Source organism: Leptidea sinapis, chromosome 2, assembly GCF_905404315.1.
Source record: "Leptidea sinapis chromosome 2, ilLepSina1.1, whole genome shotgun sequence".
NCBI classification, from domain to species: Eukaryota; Metazoa; Arthropoda; class Insecta; order Lepidoptera; family Pieridae; genus Leptidea; species Leptidea sinapis.
The window spans coordinates 6,278,947-6,298,231 of record NC_066266.1 but is presented as its reverse complement, the minus strand read 5'-3'; the positions used below and the strand labels follow the sequence as shown (position 1 = coordinate 6,298,231).

General features: G+C 35.2%; 1 protein-coding gene across 6 annotated transcripts in view; it reads left to right on the top strand.

Annotated features, from left to right (window-relative positions):
- LOC126975416 (ryanodine receptor) overlaps positions 1–19,285 on the top strand; it is a 189,105-nt gene that overhangs the window by 150,204 nt on the left and 19,616 nt on the right. For 3 of the 6 annotated variants that reach the window (XM_050823328.1, XM_050823310.1, XM_050823307.1), the window contains 12 exons: positions 1,494–1,673; positions 3,090–3,210; positions 4,857–4,967; positions 6,024–6,151; positions 7,298–7,428; positions 7,961–8,121; positions 8,753–8,954; positions 9,647–9,808; positions 11,343–11,499; positions 13,050–13,252; positions 14,040–14,243; positions 17,193–17,281. In XM_050823328.1, the coding sequence (XP_050679285.1) occupies positions 1,494–1,673; positions 3,090–3,210; positions 4,857–4,967; positions 6,024–6,151; positions 7,298–7,428; positions 7,961–8,121; positions 8,753–8,954; positions 9,647–9,808; positions 11,343–11,499; positions 13,050–13,252; positions 14,040–14,243; positions 17,193–17,281 (1,849 nt within the window). Of the gene's footprint in view, positions 1–1,493; positions 1,674–3,089; positions 3,211–4,856; positions 4,968–6,023; positions 6,152–7,297; positions 7,429–7,960; positions 8,122–8,752; positions 8,955–9,646; positions 9,809–11,342; positions 11,500–13,049; positions 13,253–14,039; positions 14,244–17,192; positions 17,315–19,285 lie in introns of all 6 variants that reach the window. The other 3 variants (XM_050823312.1, XM_050823336.1, XM_050823317.1) reach the window with 1 other exon arrangement.

Below are 19,285 nucleotides of genomic sequence, written 5' to 3'. Positions count from 1 at the left end.
CGTGCCATTTTCTTTTCACTTCCGCACCCCTGGTATCCAGCACACTTAAATAAAGTTTAATTTGCATCTCAATGTAATATTATGTAGATGGAGTCACTAGGAACAAACAAACTTATAGCCCAGTGGTTAGTAACCCTGCTTACTGGGCTAGTGGTCCCAGGTTCGAATCCCGGTAGGTGCAATCATTTATATGATGAATATGAATGTTTGTTTCCGAGTCATGGATGTTAATGTGTATTTATGTATGTTTAAGTAAGTATATTGTATTTAATATATCGTTGTCTTGCACCTATAGTACAGACTAGTTAAGGGCAAGATATTTTGTGTAAGAGTTTGTCGATATTATTATCATGCCTACTTACTCGGTTAAGTCGAGTAAGTCTTTTCTGGGGCGATGTATAGCTTATACAACATATATATGCTTTTACCATATACCAGAGAAAGTTCAGAAGAAATGCATAACGAAATTCAAAAGAATGTGTGATAAACCGTTTATGTGGTAAAGGTTACTACTATAACATAAGTATACCACGGATTTGGGAATAGAGCGACCGCCCTCAGGCTAATAAACAATAAGTTTAATTGTACGTTATTACGTCTTTGAATCCATAATTTTATATGAAAAAAACGAAACCCGCCGAGTTTGTTAGGCCCGTTCTTCTCGGGTCTGAGACCTACTTTTTCGAGTAGTTTTTGACTTTTAATTAGTGATATTATATCCTATTTTGAATAAAAAATATTTGTCTTACAAGCAATCTTATACTAACCATGTACCTACCAAGGTTTATTGATAATCCACACAGTCACATGCTACTTTATTTATTTATTTACTTTATTCGATAAACCAACAATATTTATGCACAAATGTAAAAATATCAACAAGGAGACTTAAAACGGAAAGACACATAGCAAAAATATCAATAACTGGCATGTACAAAAGATTTAGAGACATACAGATTATTTAAAGTAGTGTAACAAAAATAATAGTAATTTCTACAAATTAGCTCCCTTACGTAGGGACTCAATGACATTATGACGAAAGCAGGTTGATGTTGAATTAAATAAATTGAGTTGCTGATTATTTTAAGAAACTGTATTAAATTGGCGACAAATACGATTGATGCAGGAGTGATATGCTAGGTCAGTACGGCTACGATTATCTTTAAATATGTTGTTGGTACAAACTGTATGATTAGGGATTTTAGAATTGAAATTTATTGAAGTAGCAACTTTAAAGTCTATAAAGAAGATGCTTATGTTTTATTTTTCAAATGAGGTTTTATTGATCGTTATTGTCTATGATATAATGTTTCTAAAATTCGCTGACTGTTACAAGCAGAAAACAATGGATATGCTAATGGTACGTATAAAGTTATTACGTTCTCCTAAAAACCTAAATAGTTTTGAACTTACCAAATTTAAAAACTACTTGAAAATTTTCCAAAGAGATACTAACCTACAGATATATAACGAAATATTTTAAACTGTGACAGGAACAAGAAATGGAGAAACAGAAGCTGCTGTTCCATCAAGCACGGTTGGCTAATCGTGGAGTGGCAGAGATGGTACTCCTGCACATATCCGCTTCCAAGGGAGTGCCCAGCGATATGGTAATGGGCACTCTGCAGCTGGGCATCTCTATTCTCAGGGGTGGCAACATTGATATACAGATGGTAAGAGTTGCTACAACAGAAAAATAAGAGCCGTTCAAAAATAAAGGAACGTACTTATGCGCATCACATTGGTGCTTGTGTATCTAGCTGCTTTTTTCTAATACAATAAGGGACGAGACGATTAGGATGCCATTGGCACCAGTAGGAGGCTCCTTTGCGCAGGAAGCCGGCTAGATTATGGGTACCACAACGGCGCCTATTTCTGCCGTGAAGCAGTAATGTGTAAGCATTACTGTGTTTCGATCTGAAGGGCGCCATAGCTATTGAAATTACTGGGCAACGAAACTAAACAACTTATGTCTCAAGGAGACGAGCGCAATTGTGGTGCCGATCAGAATTTTTGGGATTTTCAATAATCCTGAGCGGTATACATTGTAATGGGAAGGGCGCATCAATTACCATCAGATGAACGTTCTGCTCGTCTCGTCCCTTATTGCCAAAAAAAAGGTTGTTCAGCTGATGGTAATTGATACGCCCTGCCCATTACAATGCAGTGACTACTATTACACTGTCGCCTCTTAGTATGGTATGGTATAGGGCTCCTGTTTCCGCAATTAAACCACTAGCATGGGTCCATTTTGCGTGCCTCTTAGTATGTCTTCATACATCTTAAAAGCAATCATCCTGAGTTCTAAGCGATTTCTCAGTTTATATAGCATATTTTGATCTGTGCTTCCCCGTGGCATAAAAAGAATAGAAAAGTCCCACGCCCAAGGGATTCTTAATTGACGACTAAGGGCATTTGCCAGTGGGAGGCTTCTTTGCACAGGATGCCACCACAATATACCATAGATTATGGGTGAAGCAGTAATCTAATCCGTATCTAGGGAAATTACTGGGCAAATAAGACTTAACATCTTATGTCTTAAGGTGACGAGCCGCGCTGTGGTGCCGCTCAGAATATTTAGGTTTTCAAGAATCCTGAGCGGTACTCTATTGTCATGGACAGGGCGTATCAATTACCATCAGCTGAACGTGCTACACGTCTCGTCCCTTACTGTCATAAAAAAGGATAAGGATAGTATTTTTTATAATTAAAATAACTAATGGACGTTTAAATAAATATTTTAAGGGACTTTTATAAAACTTCTGCTATATATTTCTTATTTACTTACATTGCTTTTGCCGATCATAGTAATGCGGTCATTTTGAAAACGTTGGCCTATTACAAGTTTTAATAACACGCGTTTTTATTCCTTCAAATTATTTAATTTACCGGAAGTCGCAGTGTTGGTAGGCCCTCCACAAGATGGGCCGATGATATGGTCAAGATCGCCGGAGTACGATAGATGAGGGCAACGCAGGACTGATCGTGGTGGAAATCTTTGTGGGAGGCCTTTGTCCAGCAGTGGACGTCTTCCGGCTGCCGATGATGATGATGATTTAACTTACACATATTTTTGTTTAAATATTCAGGGCATGTTGAATCACCTCAAAGACAAAAAGGATGTCGGTTTCTTCACGTCGATAGCTGGTCTTATGAACTCCTGCTCCGTGCTCGACTTGGACGCGTTCGAACGGAACACTAAAGCTGAAGGTATTTTAATGTTGACATTATTTGCGAAATATTAACCACGCTTTTTGCTTTTTTGTAATCTCTAAAAAAGTAGTTGGTACAAGCAGGGAAGACTTAAATGCATCATCCATATTAGCATCTATGGTTTCATGTTTACTCAAATAAATATTACTTATGTATTTTAATAAACTACTAAATGGGTTGCGGAGAATGCGGCGGTGAGGGTCTTTTGCGATTCGTTTGCTGTTCTTTGGGTTATGAAAACTCCTTAAATAGCCTTAAAATGTTGAAATGGCACCTATTGAACGTCGAAATAAAGCCTTTTTTAATAATGATGTAGATTTATAATTGGTACGTTTCGAAACCAGAATGGAAATAGTACATTACGATACGAGTTCGCAAAGTAGGTCGTTACCGCACTAGCGAAGCGAGTGCAGAATGACCTATGTGCGCAAGACTATTATTTCCTATTAAGTTGCGCAAAGTTCCACTATAATTATTTTCAAACGATCCCGCAAGCTCACCACAGTCCCGCACGCAAGCTACATCCCAGTTCGTAGAGTTGCATTCCCGCACGCTCTTGTCAACGTGTGGGAAAGTGGTACTTTCCGGACGCAATAAATGCATGCGCAAAATCGAACTTTGCTCACGGAATCATAGGAAAAAGTTAATTCTGAAAGTCAGTATATACTTTATAATTATCTTCAAAATTCTGGCACTGCTGTGATCCTTTAAGCATACATAATAAGAACTTGCCACTTCTGCTATTCTAATGTCAAATTTATTTCAATACTTTTCAGCGTGCGTGATTGGGAGTAGAATGAAGATGGCAGGTTTCTGGCAAATTTATTAAAAAATCTATTTCACCAGAGCTAATATATAGAATATTAGGCTGGACTGTCATAAATTTCTAGAATTTTTGATCTTTGTGTTAGTTTGGTCGATATTAATTCACCATTCTGAGAGCGAATTGGTTTTCTTTCGTTTGTCTCTTCGACGTTATATCTTATGACAATCTTCCTGCAATCTTTAATCTCATTTTATTTCGTTACTTGATGTTTTTTCTTACGTTTTTACATGATTAACAGGGACTACAGCAGTGTCAAATATTGTAAAGACAATAACTTTGAATGTAAATAAAACAAGTTGGTAAAATAAATTATGGTTATTTAGTTTCATATAGCAAAATTAGTTCGTTACTTTAGTGTTAGATTACTAATTTGTTTTGCCAAATGAATCATTCTAAAATACGACAATTGTTTTAAAATGCTCATGGTAAATTAAGGGCTCTCTATGGGCGTGGCATTTCAAAATAATAATATGACCTCGAAAATACTAACCTTATTTCATATTCCTTCGATGATGATAAACTTTTTGATGGGACATGATTGTTCTTAACAATAACATTATCTTGCTTTTCTTACCTTGATGTTGTACACATAAAAATAGTTATGACACAACTATGTACACTACCAATGTTAAAAATAAAAAAAAAATAAAAAACTATAAAGTTTCATCTAGTCTGTACTCGTTAATGTGGGAGTAGGTATGTACATTCTTAAGATCGAAGTCCTTTTAGTTATAATATTCTAGGAACGCAAGATTTTTCTACTTATTTAAATATTGATATCTACTGTAATTGATACTATTGTTGTAAAATTATCTAGGTTTGGGAGTGGGCTTGGAAGGTGCTGCAGGTGAGAAGAATATGCACGATGCAGAGTTCACCTGCGCCCTGTTCAGGTTCATTCAGCTGACTTGCGAGGGTCACAACCTGGGTAAATATATAAAAATGTGTCTCTTGACTTTAATTAATAGATTGAAGCATTTCTTTCTGACAAACTTGAACTTAACTAAAATAAATGGATATTGGCTGTGATTCACACATTTCATGGTAAAATTTGAAATAAATAAATTATAAAGGATTATCGGCTAGCAGCACTTGATTCTTTAATCCCTCACCCCTACCAGCCTACTTATTTATTTATTATTCCTAATACTATTGTTCTAAAATATATGAAAAGTATGGTAAACATAATAGTTACAAAAAATACTCGCTACTTACTTTTGAAATAGAAACAATTAAAATTAAACTAATACTAAAGATACAAAAAATATTTTAGAATCCAGGGCTTCTAATGCGATACTTCCTTGTAAAAGAAGCCAGAGTGGTGTCTAAAAAGCGTGGTGTTATCAGAAAAATAGATGGTATTTCACTTCATCATACCGGCGCAGTTGTAAGATGCCAATTGGGCAACAGAACATCACTATTTTTACCGTATATCCTATGTCCGTCTCTCATCGGCGATCAAGGACCTCTTGCATCACCACCTTTAGCATTGTGTGAGATTTTGAATCATCTTTCCTCGCACATCCATATTACTTTATTATGATTATATTATCTTATAACAAAATGCTTTTGGGTTGAAATCCAGGAAATAAGCGGCTGACATCAATATTAAATTACTTTAACGTCTATAAAATGTTGCATACATTTATATCTTCTATAAATATATATATATATATAGAAAATGGTTTTTGTTTGAGGTTCTTTCACGCCTAAAACACTGATCGTATCGACATGAAACCACTATTCGATGCGAAATTTATCCTAGATGGTTTATGGCTAGTTATTTTTTATTGTATTCGTAGTAAGATGAATAAAATGTAATTTATTTTCTTTTAAAATACGCTCAGCGAAGCGGGAACAGCTAGTATGTTTATATATAAAAAAACACTTTGTTGGCTGTTGGTCTATATAAACACACCTTACAATAGGGCTCGTAAGCACCTTTAATTAGTCAGCCAAATGAATCATAATTTTTGATTCCCAGAATGGCAGAACTACCTCCGCACCCAAGCCGGCAACACTACCACCGTCAATGTGGTCATCTGCACCGTCGACTATCTGCTGCGGCTGCAGGAGTCCATCATGGACTTCTACTGGCATTACTCAAGCAAGGTATAGAACTGTTTCAGTCAGATTTTGAGTTCCAACCTCGGGGGGTAAATATAAATCTTTATAGGATTACCAAACAGGGTGGTTTTTTGAGAAGGGCGGTGATGGCCAAGTCGGAATCTGCGAGACTTAGAGAGTAATTTAGTCGGTAAAGGAGTCTTGCCCTCGATTTATAAGAGACAAATAGCTGCACCTTTAGTTTTTTAAATTTCTGGAACTTTTGACGGAAATCAATCCGATTTATTTTTCAAAAAACAAATACATCCTGTATTATTAGACCAATGGTCTCTGATGCTGATACGGATCAAACTTTGCAAAAATATTATGTATTTCTAAAAATGAATGGAAATACCAAATTTTTTGGTTTATTATTTTGTCTCCCAATACCCTTTTTCTCAGGACACGTGGAGGTGCAAAGTTGTAATGTATATCAAATAGTACTTTAAAGTCCCTTCCGAAAATTTCAAGAAAAAAACATGTTTGTGTCCGCACTACTTATGTACACACGATAGTGATTTCTTCGACATGGCAGTACAAAAACAACACCAAAAAATTTTTATAAAAAGATTTATACGAATTGCTTTTTGGAGCGTGTTGCGACATCGATTTTATATCTTCTCCGTATAGTGACTCCGACTATAACAAGTTAAAACTATTTTGAATACAAAACTCTGTAGTACTCTCACGTCTTGCTTGCCGCATGTTTTAATTAGTGTATGAAGTACTTACCTGCAAGAGATATGATGAGGAAAGAACCCAGCTTATTTCGTTGCAAAAACGTTAATTTCAGGACTACCTGTTGTTATGTCACTTAACTTATAAATAGCTATCTTGTATATGAACTCACTTCACACACTACAGGAAGATTAATCAGTTAACTTCACACACTTAGTCTCATCGTTTAAAATCTCTCTCATTATTCTTTCATGTCACAAGTCATTCTTCAATTTCAAAAAGCTCATTAAAAGATACAGTTATTTAAGCTGAATCTAAAATATGAGTTAAATTATGTAATTTCAAATGTTAGTAGGTATACGGATTCCATGAGTTATATTTGCATTTTTCCACTCACTTTAAATTCAATGCTTACTACAGTGGTGCGTGAATGAAAACACTTCTAAGGTTGTGATTAAAGCTAATGTGTTACAGGAATTGATAGACCCGGCTGGAAAGGCGAACTTCTTCAAAGCCATCGGCGTCGCGTCTCAGGTGTTCAACACACTCACTGAGGTGATACAGGGCCCGTGTACACAGAACCAACAGGCTTTGGCGCATTCCAGGTTACTGTGTCCAAGAATACATCTTCGTTTGCTTAGCTGTTTTCACATTTACAAGTCCAATTAGTGTGATCTATAGTTTTTTATATTCATTTTCTGCTTTTTTCATGTCCAATCTATTGAACGTTTTGGTGGCTTCAATCCGATAGTAACAAAAAGTTTGGCCTGTTTAAGATTGTACAAAGGTGATACTGATTTTTTCTAGAACAAGCCACTTGTAAACAATTTAATAAAAAAAATAAGTTTAAATTTGGAAAATGGAACTCTTTGCCCATATAATGTCTATGTATTTTATGCATTTGTTATTTTTTTACGATTTGGCGGCCAATTGCAAAATTTTTGTAACAGTTGTCCTTAAAAAGAATATTTTTTATGATGCCGACACGAAAACAATCATGACTTTGAAAAATATTATTTTAAAATAGTTAAAGCAAATTATATTTCTTTCGTCCTGCCAATTTTATTATATTTTGTTCGTTTATTATTTCCTATTATATTTATAAGCAGTAGTAAATGTTATAATAAATTTTGTCAGGTTGTGGGACGCGGTGGGCGGGTTCCTCTTTCTGTTCTCACACATGCAAGACAAGCTGTCGAAGCACTCCTCGCAGGTGGATCTGCTAAAGGAGCTCCTTAACCTTCAGAAGGACATGATCACAATGATGCTTTCCATGCTTGAAGGAAACGTGGTTAATGGTAAGATGACATGTGCTTTAAAAAATACCGACCTCAACCTTACTATAAAAATTTACCTAAAAGTAAAAATTAATTAACTCTTTGAGCTAAAGAAGTAAAAATCAATTGAGTCTTTGAGCTAAAGCTGTGTGTGTGAAATTGGTGCCAAGATAAACAAGAATTACTTATAAACCTAATGTAATGTCAATACGAAATAAATTCAGATCAGATTTCAGGTTAATCTTTTAATTATCTTTAAACATTTTTTTTATTTTACTTCATACTTTTAATGGTTTTTGGTTTTTATTACTTATGAGACTATTCACTGTTTTATAAATGTCGGACATCCCGTGACGACCAACTGCTTTGTTCATAATCATCATAATCATATAAGCCGGAAGATGCCCACTACTGGACAAAGGCTTCCCCCCAAAGACCTCCACGATGATCGGTCCAGCGCTGCCCTCACCCATCCTATTCCAGCGATCTTGGCCATCTCCTACTAATACTGCGTCTTCTGGAATGTGGTCGCCATTCGAGGATTTTGCTGCCCCAATGGCCATCTGTCCGTCCAGCTATGGCGCTTGCCCACCTCCACATCAGTTGCGCAAAAATTTGGCTTACTTTTCAAGAATCAATTTCTTTATCTCAGGTACGATCGGTAAGCAGATGGTTGACACGTTGGTAGAGTCTGCCTCCAATGTCGAGCTGATCCTCAAGTACTTCGACATGTTCCTCAAGCTAAAGGACCTGACGTCCAGTGCCAGCTTCAAGGAGATCGACACCAACAACGACGGCTGGGTGCTGCCTAAAGACTTCAAGGAGAAGATGGAACAGCAGAAAAGTTATACACCGTAAGTTGGGGACTTATTCCTTAAAATCGTAAATATAAGATTCGCAGAAACTTAACCGTGTTTATTAATAGACAATGACTCAAGACTCTGTTTAAAAGAAGTCGATGTTTGGGCATTTTATATTTCCGCCGATGGGCTGTTACATATATCTCAAATATCTCAATTTTTTTTAATTAATAAGGCTGCCTATTCTAGTCATAGTGCCTTTTATTGGTATTCTTGACTTGTGACATTTTAACCTACTAAAATACACTATAAACCACAAACTAAATATACTACAAACCAGTGGGAGAATCCTACTAGTGAGATGCTCCTACCAGTGGGAGGCTCCTACCTGTGGGAGGCTCCTTTGCACAGGATGCCGTCAAGATTATGGGTACCACAACGGCGCCTATTTCTCCCGTGAAGCAGTAATTTGTAAGCATTACTGTGTTTCTATCTGAAGGGCGCCGTAACTAGTGAAATTACTGGGCAAATGAGACGTAACATCTTATGTCTCAAGGTGACGAACGCAGTTGTAGTGCCACTCAGAATTTTTGGGTCTTTCAAGAATCCTGAGTGGCACTGCATTGTAATGGGCGAGGCATATCAATTACCATCAGCTAAACATCCGGGTTGTCGTCTTTCGTCCCTTATTTTCATAAAAAAATTCATTCAAAAGAAAGTTGATAATTAATTGAAATGTATTGCAGGGAAGAGATAGAGTTTCTACTTGCTTGCTGCGAGACGAATCATGATGGCAAGTTGGACTACGTTGGCTTCTGTGACCGTTTCCACGAGCCAGCGAAAGAAATTGGATTCAATCTGGCCGTGCTGCTAACCAACTTGTCAGAGCACATGCCTAACGAACCCAGGTTAGTTTTGGAGGCCAACTCTCTCATAGATATTGCTTGTTTCAACTCACATAAGTAACAATGGAACCTGTCAAACTAGTAACTAGTAATTTTATAATGATAGCCAAATATCCAAAGATACATCCTGATGAACAAATCAAGCTATTTTCTGCCTGCATGGTTATGTTATGGTAAAATGTATAGCTAACTTTATTAAAAATATAATTTAGGGAAACATGCAAATATATAAATGGTTATAATAAAAATATTAATATTGATTCACTTTTATACACAATCTTGTGCCCCAAATTAGGCATAGTCTATACTATGGGTACAAGACAACGATATATTTAATACAACAATACTCGGAAACAAACATATATAATTAATTATAAATAGTAATAATTATATTATAGTTATAAAAGCGGCTTTCGTGAATTCATCTACTAAAGAAACTACTGAAGAAAGAAAATCATTAGATTAACTAATTACATAATAAATTACAAAAGCTGAAAATAAGTAATTGTAACCATTTTATTGTTATTTTTATATGAGTAACGAACAGATACACTTGTGTATTATAACTGCTGTGTGACAAGGCATAAAAAGGCATAAAAGGCATTTATTTTCTCAAAATTGATTCCTTTAGAATTCTTTTTGATGTCATTTCTTATACTACTAGATACTACTACCGCTTCGGAAACAAATGGCGCTCTGAGAGAGAAGAAGCGGCGCAAGAAACTCTCCCAGCATTCTTTTTTTTTTTTCCGCTCTTTTCAATAAAAATATACAATATTGTACAGTTGCTATAAAATAATCACAATCTAGTCCCAGGCTGTCCGATCATTTAGATATTCAGCAGTGGAGTAATAGGATTTACGACAAAGCCATTTTTTTATAAAACATTTAAATTTATTTATAGACAATGCCTGAACAGTGGCTGGGACTTTATTGTAGAAGTGTATACATTTACCCTTAAAGCTATTATGTATCTTATGAAGCCTACTAGAATTAGTTACAAGCAATCCCTTATTTCTAGTGTTATAATTACAAGTAACAATTAATCTTGGATTACAAGGAATAAGACTATTTTTAAAGTTCAAATTCAAATATTTTTATTCAAAATAGGATGTGACATCACTTATTGAAAGTCAGAAACTACCACCCATTCCAAAACGAATGCCTCAAACCTGAGAAGAAAGAGCGCAACAAACTCAGCGGGATTTTTTTTTTCATAAAAAAATATGTTTACAAAGTAATATTGTACAATAACACTTATTAATTAATAGCCTGAGGGCGATCGCTCCATTCCCAATCTGTGGTATCATTAAGAAAGTAATTTATGTTATAAGTAACCTGTACCACACAAACGTTTTTTAACAATTCTTTTGAATAACGTAATACTTTTGTTTTGAACATTTTCTGGGATCTTGTTGTAAAAGCATATACATCACCCCACAAAAGACTTACTAACTCAACTTAGCCGAGTAGTAGGCTTTATAAGTTCAATCTGTAATTCTCGTAACGAGGTTACCATCACAAAATTTTCTTCCAGACTTGCCCGTTTCCTGGAGACAGCTGGCTCAGTTCTGAACTACTTCGAGCCGTTCCTCGGCCGTATCGAAATCATGGGCGGGTCGAAGCGTATCGAGCGCGTGTACTTCGAGATCAAGGAGTCCAACATCGAGCAGTGGGAGAAGCCGCAGATCAAGGTGACAAACAAAAGGCATATTTATAAAATTTGGAAATCTTGTTGAATATTTTTAGTATTCTGTGATTAAAGTGTCACAAACGAAAACTGCGAGTATTTACTTACTTTAGACTTCACTGTTCCTCCGTCTGAATTGCTGAATTTTTTTTCTTTTCTCTCTTTTTTCACAAGTTGCGATCTGATGGTAATTTAAGGAGTTTTTTTAATAATATCTACAAAATACGTGGCGAATTTTTTACTGTGGGGCAAACTCACACATGTCAAATATAATGTGTTATCATAGACACTCAATAGATTTAAATATCAAACTTTTTGAGTTTTTTAATTTTCACAGAGTCAGCTTTATTTTGCTTTAAAAATATCGTGGAGGAACGCTCGAGTTCGATAAACGATATACTCAATAACTACAGCACCGATTTTTATGTTGTTTTCACCGATGTATCGCGTGGTTTTCGAGGAAGGTTTTAATATATAATTTGTTAAGTTTTTGTGTATTATATAATCTGTATTTTTTTTAAGTTTCTGAAAAAATACGGCGTCTGGAAGCTTTCAACGAAAATAGACCCTTTGAGATATAATAAAATAATGTAGGGTGGAATTGTGTATCTTATATCTAAATAATTTACAGAAAAGTCCGCAATGGCATATGTCTATCTTTTAAGGATTACAAACTATTATAATATATTTGAATTTTTTTATTTTATCTTAATTTAATTTTTTTTTTCTATTGACAGAACACGTCTGTCGGGTCAGCTAGTTTGTATAATCTAGTATAAATACCAATTAACGATTCCGTACTTACAAACTCATTTTGTTGAACAACGTATGCCTCATAGGACGTCAATAATTGAGTGCCGAGAAACACTAGTAATCCAAACTGATATTAATCGTGAATGTGACTTATGAAGTGATCTTTTTACGTCTAAGCTGCTTAATCAATTTAGATGAAATTTGAAATGGAGATAGGTTGAGACTCTGAAAGTTTTTTCTAGGAAATTATCCCTTCAAGTAATGAATAATAAACTGAATGCTGTTTGTGAGAATGAAATACTGTTTCTCCACTATTATTTTTAACCAAAAAAGTATAATATCGTGTTATAATATATATATTATAACACGATATTATATAAAGTTATACAACGATCCAAACATCTTTCCTTAGGGCAAGCCCACATTGCTCCACTATCCAGGACGGTTTTGAGCTTTATGTTTCACTTCTCTTCATGTCTTCCGGATAGTCTTCGCTAGTCACCCGGTGTGCTTCTCAATGCATAGCCAATTCAGTTTTATATTTAAGTTTGGGTTTTGATCTTTGTTTGCTATGTGTCTCATTGCAGTTTTCCCACAGATCTTAGTTTGAGTTTTCTTGGGCCAGTCTATCCTTATACGACGAAGGCAGCAGTTAAAAAGATCTGGAGTTAATGTATGATGGTCTTAAATTAAGACTCTTAAATATTCATACACGAACCGAAAGAGAGCGATACGAAATTCAACGCAGAATAACTCGTGGGTATAAACTAGTGTTAAATTATTCCTTCTTCCAATTTCCAGGAGTCGAAACGCGCGTTCTTCTACAGCATCGTAACTGAGGGTGGAGATAAAGAGAAATTGGAAGCGTTCGTGAACTTCTGTGAGGACGCCATCTTTGAGATGACCCACGCGTCAGGTCTGATGGCAGCTTCGGAGGAGTCTTCCGGAGGCCCCAAGAACAGGGAAGCCAGCTATATGTATATGGGAGATGATGATGACGAGAGGTTAGTAGTAGCAAATCTAAAAAATATTATGTGTACAATCTTAATAACCTAAATATTAAAAGAATAATTTATATTCAGTTACAACAATAGAAATTGAACTAAGAAGTTTAATTAATGAACGGATTTTAATGGGGATTACTTCATGGTGTTCAGTTTAGTACAACTTAAGAGATAGATAGTTTTGATTTCGATTTGGGACCCATTTTTATTTCCGAAATTTGTGTTTGGACATACTTACTACGAGAAAATTTATTGATGCACGGTTAGACAGTTCTGCTGTGAAACAATTTCAATAAAACAACAGGGATCATATTTTACGAAATAATTCTTGATGTTATGAAATATTATTGACAAATTCATAAAAAATTGTATTTTATTTATTGTGTACAGAACAACTTCTGTCGGGTTTGCTAGTAAATAATATAAGTAATCAGGCCTTTTTAAAGATAAAATAAATTGACGATAAAAATGCTAAACTCACAAAATACGCGATTACACAAATCAAGGTATTCGGTATGGTTAAAATCTTGACTGCTATTCAACATTATGTTTAGGGCATTTTTTTGGGATTATATTTTAGATGCATAATATATATCGCCCAACCAAAGACTTATTGCAATTTTGGATTTTATCGAACTGAATAAACACCTCAGGAAGTTCCTAGCTAAGTAGGCAAGCTCCCAAAAAGCGGTTCATCAAATAAGTGCCACCATCAAAGTCACCCAACAGACATTTATATTTTGTGGTAAACACAAAATTAATTTCCTTAACTTTTATTTTATTTCAGATCGGGTAAAGATCCATTCCGACGTGGTCTGCAGTCCATGAAGGACGGTATTTCTGCGGCATTCTCGTCCTTATCTCCATCCAACATAAAGTCGAGGATTGCTGATCTGCAGCAGATGTCACCACCGGAGCTGTTCCTCGGATTTTTCAAGCTATTCTTTTACCTGTTCTACTATATCGGTTACGGATTTGTTGTTGTTATAAGGTGAGTTTCAACTGCACTGCAGAATACAATCTTCCTCGCGTCGTGGAAACCACTTTGAATCCGATATGACTTCAGGATATTCAGGCTTCATCACAAACGTTATTTAAGTAGCTACGTTATTTGAATGGTTCATTTGATTAGAGGTATTCGTGAAGGAATTAAATATAAATTTTGTCACAGATCGTTTATTCAGCCACTACACTAGTACGTGGTAGAGAGTTCGTTACATAACTGGTTGCTCTGTAAACGCGGCACGTAAGTTTAGCGCTGACCGATATTGCGCAGAAGTCAATAGTATCTACGGGGGCTAGAGAGATGAAGGGTGAGCTTGCGTAGTGCAGATTGACTCGCCAATCGTATTCCGTCCTCCGTACCGATACGTCACCCTGAGCACTTCCAGTGTACAGTCACGTTCTGAATAGTATTTTTATTTGCTGTTATTTTTGTTGTGTTTATTGTTAAGTTTGAGTTGGTCTATTAAATATACACACACTGACACATAAACTCACGCAGAGACACACATATATTCTTTCGATGAGATTTTTTTTGATGAATCTGACACGTAATTAACTATGTACAGAAGTACTTCACAGTTTAACATTAAATTGTTTTCAGAGTACAGCTATCCTCCACATTTTGCTCTGCGCTAGATTTGTCATAACATTAAAATAATTTCATCAGTATTATTTCCCTATTAATAAAGTCACATTTGTAATGTGTACGCGACAGTCCCCGTGCGCAGCTATCCCCTCCATGTCTCGTTCAGCGCTAGACTTACGTGCCGCCATTTATACTTATAACATCGCTATAATATAATTATAATGAAAAGTACAATAGTGTCGAAACATAATGAATAGGTACGGTCGTGTTGCTATAGTTAAATTAATGTTAAAATTTTGGTCGAAGCAACAATACCGGTGTAATTGGAGCCATCTCATTCCGAATTTTCAGTTTGAGCTGATCATTCCCCGGATTGTTGGAGTATAGTTTAAAAAAAAAGTGTGTGTGTACTTATGTATACACGCAAGAAGTTATACTTTTTTGGCCTAATGAAGCAATAATCATTAAAATGATTTATTTATGTAAAAATCTTACAAAGATGGCTTTGACAATTAATTATTAAATAATGAATACGGCTGTATGGGCTTGAACCTTTTGCCGGTCCTAATAATGGATGAAGATACAAAAAAAAAACGAATGACGCAAACGTCAACATCAGACAATTTTAGGAACCAACTTCAACCTGTTACTTTTGTCTTACAGTGTTGCGCGCGCATCTTAAAATTTCACTCTCATCATTTTTCCATAACGCGCCTAAAGAAGTATAACTTCAAAATAAAGAAGGGTCAAGTATGGAGTTTACGGGGACCACTAAAGAATATCTGCGTGTACATATTGTCACAAACGATAGTATCCACAATAAGCACAACCTTTTACACCATTCTGTGCGGTGCTCTACAATGGCGACACTAAATGAACACACGGACAGACCTACTTAACCGTAATCATAAAAAAAACTAAAAATTAAAGGAAATATTTATTATTTTGAAATTTTTCTAACAAAGAAATAATACATTTAGAATACAGAATTTTAATCATTTGACGTGGGTGCTAATCATCTACGAGTTCTGACTGCTACGGCGCGGCGTAGAAGAAGTGTCAGTGCCTACGCTAACCCGCGCCTACTAGGTTACTTACAGAATGTTCCGAAATGATTTTATATAATTTTGGTTTAGTTAGGTGTATTATTTATTTTATTCTTGAATTTATTTTTTTATAACTAAGGTTAAGTAGCTTTACACGTGTGATCATTTAATATCAGCCTTGTGGGTTTATTTCCATTATATAGAAAATTGAGCAAGCTGCTGTATTTCATTGTTATATTTAGTGACTTGGTTGCTTTTAGTATTTTAAATTTTTATGGGGAATGATAATGTTATTTAGTAGACAGCACCATCTCCTTGCTATTTTAGATCAACCTCAGCGTTATACTCTAGTTCATAATCGAAAACTGTGAAAGGGAAAGCCAAGTTAATCATGCTATCTTGCACTAGATAAGCTGAAATTATCTGATATTCTAATACTTTAATAGTTGCATTTCCTTTAGATTTAGGTTTTCAGATAATGAACGCAGCACGGACTGTTCTGTCAACATTGAGTTCACTTACTAACATAATATTAAATATTTTCATTTCATGCTTTACATGGCGTACAACGCACAGTCATTGGTAAATAGTTTTATAGAAGTAATAATTTTGCTTTTGTAAGTGCTGTAAATATTTTTAAACAGACTATTGAAAATTCTACAGGAGATCACTCATTTTTTTCTAGAACACTTCGCAGTGTTTGTGCGCACATTAAAAGAAGATGTACCCCTTTATACATTTCTGATTCAAGAGTCCTAACTATATATAAAAAATAGTGGCGTGCTGTACGTTAGCTATTGGTTGGCTAGGATAATTAGAAATTCAAAGGAGCTAATTCCAAGGATAACATCTTTTTACGACTTGTCAATTAAAATCGTTTATAATAACACTTAGATGATTTATACGTCTTGATATAATCTTCTTCTGTTAGACAACCGTTGAAAACAGGCCATGAATATTAGTTTGGTGTGCGTGCATTGCTCAAAATAGAGGTTTTTTTGTTTGTTTTCGTGGCTTATATCCAGTAGGGACTTTATTTATTTGATCTGTACAATTTGATATATTTTTAACGTGATAACCCTCACTTCATAAAAAACAAATATAATTTGAAAACAAAATTTTTTGGACAATGAAGCCAAACCTGAAAGTTGAATAAAGCATACAAGATTTTATGACGATACGTCACTCGAACGGTTGGCTCAGTTGGGAGAGCACTCGCACGGAACGCGAGAGGTCGTATGTTCGAGACCCGCATCATTTATGAAATTTTTCATCATTTATGAAGTTTATCATTACGTTGAAGGTATATATTTGGAGTGCTGCTCGGACTGATGAGAGGCCCACAGGTGGAGGAGGCACCGCCCCCGGAGCCCACGGAAGAGGAGAAAATCGGTCAGTTGTACTTCAAACACAGACTGTTGCAAAGTAAGACTCCCCTTGTTTACGTGTGAGCGCTTTGCTTGGCGGTCGCCATGGCAACTCAACACTACTAACTTCACACCACTCATACTCAAACATAAGTGCTATTATTATATTCGTGCGCGACAACAACGCGTTTTGACTTCACTGCCTAAGAATATGTGGGGATCAAAGAATTGTAGTACCAGGTTCCAATCCCGGTAGGTGTAATCATTTATATGATGAATATGAATGTTTGTTTCCGAGTCGTGTATGTTTATATGTATTTATGTATGTTTTAGTAAGTATATTGTATCAAATATATCGTTGTCTTGTACCCATAGTACAGGCTACGCCTAGTTTGGGGCATGATTATTTGGGTAAAAGTGTGTCAATATTATTTTATTATTATACAGTAATAGAGGTATAAAATTAAACTGAGAAGTTAGGAGACGCGATAAGTTCGATGCAAAAAAAAAATCCAACTTCTCGCCAATGCCCTTGTTCGCCCTCTGATAATATCTGATCTGTAAAGTTGATCCTGTAGATAGAAGCCACAACCTGAGAGTTCAACAAAGACATGCCAAGAATTATTGACGTGATGTCACTCGAACGGTTGGCTCAGTGGAAGAGCGCTCGCACGGAACGCGAGAGGTCGTGGGTTCGAGAACCACATCGTTCATAAATTTTGTTTTTATTAAATTTGTGTAACTTGACCAAGCCGTGTAGTATGAAGAACAAGTTGATTTTGTGGACGCTATTAAAATAATAACGATCACAATTTAATGATCATTAATATAGTTATTATAATATATTATTATATTTTTATACATCAAGCATACACGTGACTTTATTTCTTACACTTCTCACACACTCTACAACATAAAACACACAAAATAAACCAGCCATGGCGAACGTGAGCTTAAATAAAACCAAAGCGCTAAATGCAGGTTTGTTAAAATTATATTATATTAATTTATACATATATCACAAAATGTAATATTAATATAATTATTTATCTACACACATGCTTTAAATCATTTATTAAAGATTCTAAAACAGCTTATTGCCAATATTAAAACACCCAATGTCCTAATAACCATTACATCATCTAAACGAGTTTTGTAATGAAATTCAGTACAACATTACATCATCCGTTTTCATTACAACACTCGTTTGGATGATGTTATGGTTACTAGGACTGGCTTTTTTAATGTTAGCAGTAAGCTGTTTCAGAACTTTTTATAGAGGATTCATATTATGGGTGTAGATAAAGTCTTGTATGCTGTTGATAATTAGGTATTAAAACACTCAAGTGATACTATTATCACATTATCATGTCATAAACCCAAATTCGTGTTTTAATACCCCTTATTACACAACAGTTGCATAAGTAACTATTATGTGTTGCTATAATTTTTTATATTAATGCGAATATTGTTAATATTATGGTCACTGATAAAACTAAATTCTAAAAGTCAGTTAAATTGTAGTTAACATTAATAATTGTCAAGAAGTAATAAACTAACTTTAATATTAACGAAGGCTGCTTCGCTTTTCTGAACATATATTTTTCTTATTCGATTGAATCAACATTTTTTTAATGTCTGTATTTCTATCATATCAACAGCAATAGCCACAGAATAAACAGATCCAACTAAGTACAAGTGTGCATTTGATTCGCACCCGGATTTCATCTACAATAATATGTTGGTTCGGAAAGTTGCTTGAAGTTCTTTTTGTCTTGTTTGAACACAGACAGCCAAATACCGATCAGGCTGGTTTTAAGAATATTATGAGCGCTCGGGTTAAAATAAACAAATAGTTGCAAAGAGCAGGTACATGTTTCGTCTTGACAGACATTCAAATATTTTTGTGGTCTCGCTTCACAGTAATATTAAATACCTAACACGGCTCCTTAATACTCCAAAGGTCGAAAATAATTTAATTGTAACACACAATGACGTTTTATACATTAGACTTGTATAGGTACTAGTA